The following is a 10,878-nucleotide window of genomic DNA, read 5'->3' as shown; positions in this document are numbered from 1 at the left end:
AGTCAATTTGATTACATGCAAAAATTTTTTTAAATTTATTTTACAAACTTTATTACAACTTATAGACCATCTGTGATATGTTTGGATGTTCTGTTTTATCTTAAAATTTTCTTTCTTAAGTAACCAGTTGTTTTAGGACAAAAATTTACTATATAAGATCTTTTCTGGCCGGGCATGGTGGCTCAAGCCTGTAACCCTAGCACTCTGGGAGGCCAAGGCAAGAGGATCACTTGAGGTCAGGACTTTGAGACCAACCTCAGCAAGAATGAGAGCCCATCTCTACTAAAAACAGAAATTAGCTGAAAACTAAAAATAGAAAAAATAAGCCAGGTGTGGTGGTACGTGCCTATAGTCCCAGCTACTTGGGAGTCTGAAACAGGAGAATCACTTGCCCAGGAGTTTGAGGTTCTGTGAGCTAGGTTGACAACATGGCACTCTAGCCCAGGCAGCAGAGCAAGTCTCTGTCTCAAAAAAAAAAAAAAAAAAATCTTTTCTCATGTAAAATTATTTCTTTTTTTACCTTTCTTATTAAAAATATATCTTCATCTTCATATTCTTAAGTTTTTAAATATTTTTCTCTCACTTTTTTAAGTCTTTACAAGGACTAGGTCCCCCGGCTGGTTCTTCAGCAATAACACCTGGCATCTGAGGATTCTAGAATCAGTCAGCAAATGGGGGCCCCTGGAATTTAATGATTATTTTAACTGATGATTAGTATAAATGATCAGGGGGTTTTCCCAGGTGTACTTGGAGCTTTTTCTAGTAGGGGAGCTGAAGTAGCCAGTCCTGAACCACTGTATCTAGTTTTTTGGACAAATATATGACTGGGCATTTGGTAGGGCCCAGGGCCTGGGTGAGTATTCCAAGGGCTATTCAAGAACCAGGGAATGGGGCTAGTGGGGTATCAGGCCCCATCGGGGGATATTGCACTAAATCCTTCTGGATTTTTTGACACAGATTCCCTGGTTATTTATCTGTAGCTGGGAGGGGTTTTTTTGTTTTTGAAGAGATATTTGAGATCCATTATAAGTTCACAGGAGTAGGTTTTTCCTGGGGGACCCCTTTGGCTTCCACTGCTGGGCCTGGAGAAGGGGAAGTGTCTGAAGCTACCTATTGGCCAGCTGTTTTCTGTCAGATATCCTTCTGGGTAATCCTAATACCAAGTTTGCTCTGTGGTAGACTTGTGAGTCAGAATGTTTAGTCGTACCTAAAAAGGCCTAATGGGTGTTGCATACATTATTAAGGGAGACTTAGACGTAAAGATATTCATTGGCTGGACAATATGTTTTACATCTAAGGGAAACTTAGATGTAAAGGCATAACATGTTCATTGACTGGACAACTCAATTATGAAGTTTCATTTGGCAAGCTGATTCTAAAATTTATATGAAGAGGTCAAGTTGCCAAGGTAATCCCAAAGACATGATGAAAATTGTCATGAGATATCAAAAATGAGAGACTTATAACATTTATAATATTGAGTGTGGTATTGGCTAAAGGGTACAACAATATACCAGTAGGATAGATTACAGATATCAGATGATACAGGTGTCATTAGCAACCCATGGAAGAAATGATAGTTCTCCCAATAAACAGTGTTGTTACTCTTGTTTTTTTATATATAATTAAAGACAGGCAGGTTCCACTCTATCTGCAAACACAAAGTCAACTCCAAGTAGATAATTAAAGAATTTAGAAGCACACAGAGAATATTTCAATGGCCTTTGTATCCGGCAGGATTTCTTAAAGAATCCAAACTCTAAAGGGAAAGACTGAAAAAAGTCAACTGCACAGGTGAAGCATCCCAAATCTGAAATGCTCCAAAATCTGAAACTTTTTGAGAGCTGACATGAGGCTCAAAGGAAATGCTCATTGGAGCATTTTCAATTTTGGATGCTTAAATAGTACTTATAATGCATATACTCCAAAATCTGAAAAAAATCTGAAATCCAAAACACTTCTGGTCCCAAGCATTTCAGATAAGGGATAGTCAACCTGCATTGAACTTAAGAACTTTAAGGCCGGGCGTGGTGGCTCACGCCTGTAATCCTAGCACTCTGGGAGGCCGAGGCGGGTGGATCGATCAAGGTCAGGAGTTCGAGACCAGCTGAGCAAGAGTGAGATCCCATCTCTACTAAAAATAGAAAGAAATTATATGGACAACTAAAATATATATAGAAAAAATTAGCCGGGCATGGTGGCGCGGTGCCTGTAGTTCCAGCTACTTGGGAGGCTGAGGCAGTAGGATCGCTTGAGCCCAGGAGTTTGAGGTTGCTGTGAGCTAGGAAGACGCCATGGCACTCACTCTAGCCCGGGCAACAAAGTGAGACTTTGTCTCAAAAAAAAAAAAAAAAAAAAAAAGAACTTTAAGAACACCATACTAAGAGTGAAGTCATAAGCTTGAAGATACCTGTAATGAATGTAACTGCCAAAGGAATAGAATCTAGAAAATATAAAGAGCTCCTATAAATCAGTGAGACAAACAGACCAATAGAAAGAGAGAAGAAAAAAATAAGAACACGTATTTCATGGAAGAGAAACAGAAATAATTAATAAACATGTGAAACTATGCTATTATAAATCACAGAAATAATTAAAATGAGATAACATTTACTATTTTGCAAATTAGTAACAAGTTTAAAAATCAAGTATTGTTGAGGATGCAGAGCAATGAGACCATTTATACATTGTGGGTGGGAATGTAAACTGGCTCAACAGTTTTGAAAGTAATTTGACATTATTCAATAAAGATGAAAATTGAGCAATTCACTCTCCAATGAAACCAGGAAAAATATAATTTTTCATAGCAGCTCTGCTTGTTAAAGTCCCAAGCTGATTAGCCGTGAGAAATAGAATGAATATAAAGTCCAATCTTAAGCAAAAGCATGGATGAATCTCATGAACATAAAGTTGATTAAGAAAACAGGCCAAGCACGGTGGCTCACACCTGCAAACCCAGCACTTTGGGAGGCCAAGGTGGGAGGTTCATGTGAGCCCAGGAGTCCAAGACCAGCCTGGGCACCATAGTTGAGACCCCATCTCTACAAAAAATTAAAAAATAAATAAATTAGCTGGGCATGGTGGTGCATGACTATAGTCCTAGCTACTCAGGAGGCTGAGGCAGGAGCTCAGGAGTTGGAGATCACAGTGAGCTACGATCATACCACTACACTCTACCCTGAGTGATTCAGCAAGACCCTATCTCAAAATAATAAAATTTTTAAATACAATATGAAATAATTCAATGTCATTAACTTTATGTAAGATTCAAAAATACATAGAACTACATAACATACTGTTTAGGGATACAAGCATATAGGGTAAAAGGTTGAGAAAAACAATAGAATATCAAACTAAGAATAGTTGGGGGGAACTGGATAGGATCAGGAAGTAAAGAGTTTGGGATTGTGAAGAGGCACAAATGGAACTGAAAGGTGATGTTAATGTTCTATTAAATTCAGTCATGAATACATGGGTGTTGCCTTTTTCATTATGCTCTACACACTTTTATGAAATATTTTGTTAAATGTATAAATACATAGAGTACCATCGTACATTACTTGCAAAAGTTAGACATGACCTAAAGAAACATCCATCAGTGGAGAAATAGTTAGATAATATTGAATTGACAATATTAAATAGAAAACAAATGTACTGCCAAGATGGGAGAATTACTTGAAGCCAGGAGTTTAAGATCAGCATGAGCAATATAGCGAGATCATTTCTACACAAAATTTTAAAAATTAGCTGGGTGTGGTGGTACATCCCTGTAGTCCCAGCTACCTGGGAGTCACACTTGAGGCCAAAAGTTTGAGGCTGCAGAGAGCTATCATCAAGCCACTGCCCTCCAACCTGGGCAACAGAGTGAGACCGTCTCAAAAAAAAAAAAAAAAAAAAAAAAAGAGAGAGAGGGAGAGAGAAAACAAATAACAAATGTATTTTATGTAAAGATAAAGAGTTAGTTAATACAAGAAGCCAAAGTTAGTTAATACAAGAAGCCAGGTGTCGTGACTCTTGCCTGCAAGCCCAGCTACTTTGGAGGCTGAGGCAGGACAATTGCTTGAGGGCAGTATTCAACACCAGCTTGGGCAAGACCCTGACTCTAAAAAGAAATAAAAATAAAAAATATTTTTTAAAAATAATTTTCAAGCTCAAATATTACTTTTAAAATATGACCAGGAAAAAGACAGGAATATCTGATCTCACTTCTTCTATTTAACATCGTACTGAAGGTCCTAGTCAGTACCATCAGGTATGAAAAAGAAATATCATCCATCTAGATCATAAAGGGAAAAATACAGATGTTTTGAGTAATTATGTATGCCTTTAATAAAGCCTTAATGTTTTCTTTTCCCCCCATTTAGACCCTATGCACTCCCAGGGGCCCCCTACCCCCTTGGTGCCACCTCCCTCCATCCTGAGCCCTCCCTCCTTCTCCCCAAACCTGACCCGAGTCCCTTCTGAGCCACCCAGAGCCTCACTGGGAAAACGCCTGTGCCTAGCACCTTTGAGACTCCCCCAGTCTGGATTCTTTGCCTCTACAGGAACCTCCCCCAGAATCTAGAAATAATGCCCAGTCCTTGGCTCTGACGCTCTTCTGGGACTACCCAGTCCTCAGAGAGGTACCCTTTCACTCTTGCTCTGAGGGAACTTTCCCCTCAGACCCAAGAGATTTATAAAAAAGATCCAGCCCCTTGACCATTCCAGAAATCTCCAAGACCTCAAGTCCTGGCAATCCCTAATTCCTTGAGACCTAGATCTCTACCTTCCCATCCCACCTCAAAGGAAAACCAACCACTCCTTTATCTTGGGTTTTCTTCTACTCCAACTCCCTGAGTCCCTCTCAGATACCCTAGATGGCCCTCAAATCATCTCCAAGGAACAAGACCCCAGATTCTTGACACCTTCAGAAAGAATTGCTCCTTGGGAATTTCTCTGACCCCATAAATGCATCTCAAGGTGTCTAAGATTCTGTATTCTATGACAAACCTCCCAAGTGCCCCTGACTACCTCAGGGCTGGCCCCCAACCCATCAGCTTCTCCAGATGTGGCTTGAAGACACACCCCTATTCCCCCCCAGAGCCATAATCCCAACCAGGGCCTGGTTCCTATACCCTCCCTCCAGCACAAGCCCTCACCAAGCACCCCTCTTACAGATAGGATGCAGCCTTCAAACTCCTAGCCTCCAAATCACCCTTTCTCTCCTGAAACTCCACCTTGTCCAGGAAACCTCCACCCCATTCCAAAGGGAAGCCCACCCCACCTCAGAGAAATCCCAGAAAGGTGTCTGCCCCAAGATGCTACTGCAGAGGCCCCTGGGCCCCAGACCCCTTGGGAAACCCCAGCAAGCCCAGTGAGGGAACTCTGCCTGTGTAGAGAAGGGCCCCAGCCCTCAGCTCCTTGCACTCAGGAGCAGCCAAGACTTAATTTTTTTTAAAGGAAACATATGTAGAAAATTAATAGAGAAAAAGTTATTGGGTTTTTATTTGCAATCACTAGAGTAATAAATTTTCTTAATACATTTTTCAAGTATTTAATCTTAGAATTTCTAAAGCACTTTCCAATTGTAGCCCATAATGTATTTACAAAGTAGGCACTATCATCACATTTTTTAGAAGTTGCTGAAACAGATCATATCTTGCTGGTTGTGGAGGAAACTGGAAAAAAAAAAAAAAAAAGAATTGTCAAGACTAAATTTACTGGCTTAGTTATGTCCACTAACTGAAAGAAAAAGAAACAAATGAGAGTCTTTCAATAGTTCATCATTCAGAATCTGTAACTGTACAGATTTTAAGAGGTTTTGAGTCAGTTCCGGTATAGAAATAAGGCCAAAGTCTTCCTGTGAAATGGTCATTGAAAGTACACAGAAGACATCTATCGTTCAAATTGTAAAATGAAACCTCACTCATTTCAAAGTCTAAAAAAATGCCAATCTTACTAGGTACTACTTTTGGCAGAATATTAATTTTCCTAGGACCCAATGCAATATAATTACTCTCACTAAATCGCCCAATTCCCCATAATCCATTCTTTACTAACATTGGTTGATTCTGACTCTTCTTCCTTCTGGGAAGAGAATGATCACAGACACCGATAACCCATTCAGGCTTGTCTTTCACTTCTACTTCCCAGTAATGCCTGCCAGACTGATATGCATTAGAACCCAGAACAGCTGGGCAGAGATAAAATCTTCCTGGGTTAGGAGGTAAGTTTTGCATTGTATTTCCATATCGCACAGTTTTTCTATCTTCTGAGATAATAAGTTTACGATGTGCTGTTTCAGGATCTAAGATTACATCTACTTGAAATTGCTTGATAATTTTGTTAAGGCCAGAATATTGTGGAGGAAGATGGTAACCATATTCTTTTAACGTGAATGAAAAAGGTTCAGGGCATTTTAAGTTTTTATATTTGTGATAGATACTCTTAATATCTGCCAGTAATTCCACTTCTGACTTCACATATTTGCGCTCTGTCTCCTTTAATAGATGTTTTAATGAGGAGCCATGATCTGAAATTTTTGTTTGGTTTTCATTTAGTTTTGCTAAAACCTCCATCTCTTCATCTTGTAATTGCCTAAGAACAGTCTCCTGCTGATTTTGGAGAAACAACCTGAGTTGCTCAAATTCAGACTTTATCTCCTCCCTCCTATGTTTTACCTTTTTTTTCAGTTCCAGTGATTTTCTGGTTTGCATAGTTAGCACTTTTTCAAATAGTTCCACACTCTCCTTCCATGATGCAATGTAACACTCCAAATTTTTCCTATGAAAGGGTGTAGCCTTTTCTATGGACCAAACTCGGTGATGCTGGTGGTCAGTGGAGGAGTTGCACTGCAGACATAAAACCTCCAGGTCATTTTCACAGAAAAAGGTCAGAACCTGATTGTGCTTCTCACACACAAGAGTCTCTTCCTGCCGCTTCCTCTTGCTTCTTCTTACCTGGAGTAGCTTAGCAATCTCAGTCAAATTACTCAGTTGTTGATTGCTTATGAATTTCCTTTCTGGACAGCAGAAGTGGCAAGAAGGGCAGGGGAAACTATTATCTAGATCCTTCCAATACATACGGATGCAGGAGCCACAGAAGTTATGCCCACAGCTGATGGTCACTGGGTCTTTCAAGTAGTCCAGACAGATGGGACAGCTAGCCTCTGCTTGCAGGTCTGCCACAAACTCCATTGAGCTGGTGGTGGGTAAGGTAGTGCTTCTTTTAGCAAAGCCAGCTCTCTAGAGTTCAAAATCCAGGAGTGGGTATCTTTCCCCAGGTCTTAAAAGCCAGCCAGCTTTTGGTTTTACTGACTTGGTATGTTGATGACAGTCTCTAAAACCTTTAGTTCTGTGCTCTTAGCTCCAGAGTCTGCTGCCACGGCCTGTAGTCTATTGAATATTAGAACATATTAGCTGGGCTGCTGCTCTTCCCACTCAAAGATCTTAAGTTAAGCTTAATCATTTTCTTATTCAAGGAGCTTCAGAACCAAGAAAAGGAATTCTTCCTATGGGAGAGAAAAGACATTAAGTTAAAAAACCTGATTCGATAATCACAAATGTATTAAAATATCCACACAAGAATCATCAATGAATGCTAAAATTATTGGGTGGAAGTTCTTGGAAAAACAGAATATTCATATTGCACAGATTCACCAGACATTACTTATTAAAAACAAAAACAAAAATCATGGGACAAACCTTATGTGTTTTCTGATACAATGCAATGATAAGTACATAACACTGCCTGAATAACATTCTTGCCAAACATATTTAACTTCAATCTAATCATGGGAAAATTATTCTAATTATTCTAATTCAGATTGTGGGGCATTCTAAGAGACAACTGGTATGCATTCTTCAGAAATGTCAGTGCCATCAAAAATAGATTTAAGATTATTTTTTTTCTTTTTTTTGTTCATACATTTTTTTTATTTCAGCATATTATGGGGGTACAAATGTTTAGGTTATGTATATTGCCCTTGCCCCACCCAAGTCAGAGCTTCAAGCATGTCCATCCCCCAGATGGTGTGCACCGCACCCATTAGGTGTGGATATACCCATCCCCTCGTCCCCCCTGCCATCTGCATGACACCCGATGGATGTTATTAGCATATGTGCACATAAGTGTTGATCAGTTAATACCAATTTGATGGTGAGTACATGTGGTGCTTGTTTTTCCATTCTTGGGGTACTTCACTTAGTAGAATGGGCTCCAGCTCTATCCAGGATAATACAAGAGATGCTAGATCACCATTGTTTTTTGTGGCTGAGTAGAACTCCATGGTATACATATACCACATTTTATTAATCCACTCATGTATTGATGGGCACTTGGGTTGTTTTCACATCTTTGCAATTGTGAATTGTTCTGTTATAAACATTATATGTGCAGATGTCTTTTTTATAGAATGTCTTTTGTTCTTTTGGGTAGATGCCCAGTAATGGGATTGCTGGATCAAATGGTAGTCCTACTTGTAGCTCTTTGAGGTATCTCCATATTGCTTTCCACAGAGGTTGGACTAGTTTGCAGTCCCAGTTTTTTTTTTTTTTTTTGAGACAGAGTCTTGCTCTGTCACCCTGGGTAGAGTGCAGTGGCATCTTCATAGCTCACTGCAACGTCAAACTCTTGGGCTCAAGCGATCCTCCTGTCTCAGCCTCCCAAGTAGCTGGAAATACAGGTGCACGTCAAGATGCCAGCTAATTTTTCTATTTTTTGTAGAAACAAGATCTCACTCTTGGTCAGATTGGTCTTGAACTCCTGGCCTCAAGGGATTCTCCCACCTCAGCCTCCCAGAGTGCTAGGATTACAGGTGTGAGCCACCACGCCCAGCCTGACCCCAGCAAACTTTTCCCAAGACTTCCAGGTGATTATGGTTTGAGATTAAGGTTTGAGAACTGCTTCCTTAAAGTAATAAAAGAGTGCTTTAAGTTGGAAGATAAAAGAATTGTATTTGTGTCTGAAAAGATCATTGTAGCTACGGAGTTAGGAAATTGATTGGAGGCACCATTGTGTATCCAGAAGAGGGATGTGGGTAGCTTAAACTAGGGTGGTGACATGCCTACATAGTTTTTATGGCCTGATTCTGAAAAGTAGAGAAGACTGATTTTTAATTTTAAATTATTGCCCAAGAGGCTAGAGAGGCAAGTAAAGAAGACTGATTTGTGTGTGTGCTTGGGAAAAGTGGGGGGCGCAGGGGGGAGTGTGGACACAATGATACCTGGAGTACCTGTTATGACCCTTGCACTGTGCTAGAGTCCTTTTTTTTGTAAATATTTTTTTCTTCTAATTTTATAATTTTCCCAATTATGCTCTCCACTTTACTAGCTGTGTGACATTGAGCAAGATTCTTAAAACTTCCTCAGTTTCAATTTTTCTAATCTCCAACCACCTTAGGCAACCTCACCCCTATTCCCCTAATCCAGGGCTGGGAAACCCACGGCCTTCTAGATCCTTAAGTTTGGCCTTTGGACTTAATCCAAATTTTACAGAACAAATCCTTTTAATACAAGGTTCCCCATTCTCGCTCTAGTCCCTTGTACTTCCTATCTTTCCTGGACTGCTGGAAAGTATTAAACAAGGATTGGAAGTCATCAGTAGCTACCATAGCCACATGTAGTGTGGGCAGGTAGGGGGAACAGTTTGGAAAGGACAATATACTTTATTTTATGTTGTTCTGTGTTGTTGGGATTTTCTACAAGTTGAATGTGTAGTCGTCCCTGGGTATCTGTGGGGGATTGGTTCCAGGATCCCCGAGTGTGCCAATCTGTAGTTGGTTGAATCAGCATATGCAGAACCTGCAGATATAGAGGGCTGAGTATTTTAGTATAAACTTAAAGATGTACTTTAAAATTCTGAAACTTATCCAAAATTAGTGAAGGAAAATTTCATGAAGCACACTATTACAGTGAGCCTGTTAGAAGTTGATGCCTTTACTAGTCATTGAGGATTTAGCAACTATGTGAGACATGGCAGCTTTCAGATTAAATATCAGTGTGTTCGATATGTAAGTAGATATACATATATGTAATAAGGCATAACATGGTATATTAATAGTATATGGATTCAGCTAAATTTGCATGAGTTCTTGAGATTCTGAGATAGTTTTATAATGTGTTAAATGCCAGAGACTGTGCCATGTGCCCTACATCATTCATTTATGTTTATAATATGAGATAGTATTGTTTCTTACTTTCTGAAAAGAAAGCTGAAACTAAGAGAAATTAATTTGGCCAAGTACATATAACTAAAGTGGCAGAGGTGGATGAAAACTCAGTTCTGTCAGATATTGCTAGCTCTCAATTTGTTTTTTATCTGTTTTATTGTTTTGTTTGTTTGGTTTTGAGACAGGATCTGGCTCTAATGCCCAGGCTGGAGTGCAGTGGCATGGTCATAGCTCATTGGCTCACTGCACCCTTAAATTCCTAGGCTCAAGCGATCCTCCTGCCTCAGCCTCCCAGGTAGCTGGGACTACAGGTGCCCGCCACTTTGTCTGGCTAATTTTTCTATTTTTTGTAGAGCTGAGATCTCATTATGTTGTTCAGGCTGGTCTCAAACTCCTGACCCCAAGGGATGCTCCTCCTCAGCCTCTTGAAGTGCTAAGATTAAAGGGGTGAGCCACTGTGCTCGGCCTTGTTTTATCTATTTTTACTTTATAATGTTGGAATCCATAATCCCATTTTTACCCTTTAAAATTTTAGGGATATGTCATCAAATATGAACAAATGCAAATATTCAAGTATGAAAAATGTAAGGTGCTTTGATATAGATAATAGAAGGATGCATAGGATGCCATGGGGGTATGAAGAAGCGGCAGTACAGGTTAATGATCAAGTATCATGCCAGTGATTATGACAGTTAATGTAATGTTGGATAAGTCTGTTCTGAATTCTTGTA

At 39.7% G+C, this 10,878-nt stretch overlaps 1 protein-coding gene across 1 annotated transcript; it reads right to left on the bottom strand.

The window, feature by feature from the left end:
• Positions 1-5,762: 5,762 nt before the first annotated feature.
• On the bottom strand, positions 5,763-7,175 carry LOC138399039 (tripartite motif-containing protein 60-like). The gene has a single exon (XM_069493504.1). It carries the CDS (start codon positions 7,173-7,175, stop codon positions 5,763-5,765), a length of 1,413 nt encoding a protein of 470 aa, XP_069349605.1.
• Between the last annotated feature and the right edge of the window lie 3,703 nt (positions 7,176-10,878).

The sequence above is a fragment of the Eulemur rufifrons genome, chromosome 18, assembly GCF_041146395.1.
Source record: "Eulemur rufifrons isolate Redbay chromosome 18, OSU_ERuf_1, whole genome shotgun sequence".
Classification (NCBI taxonomy): Eukaryota; Metazoa; Chordata; class Mammalia; order Primates; family Lemuridae; genus Eulemur; species Eulemur rufifrons.
The sequence above is the reverse complement of the archived record's forward strand: the minus strand, read 5'-3'. Positions and strand labels throughout refer to the sequence as shown.

Bases quoted from the DNA above. Each gene is read 5' to 3' on its own strand.
- LOC138399039 (XM_069493504.1), bottom strand. From the start codon at position 7,175: ATGGAGTTTGTGGCAGACCTGCAAGCAGAGGCTAGCTGTCCCATCTGT.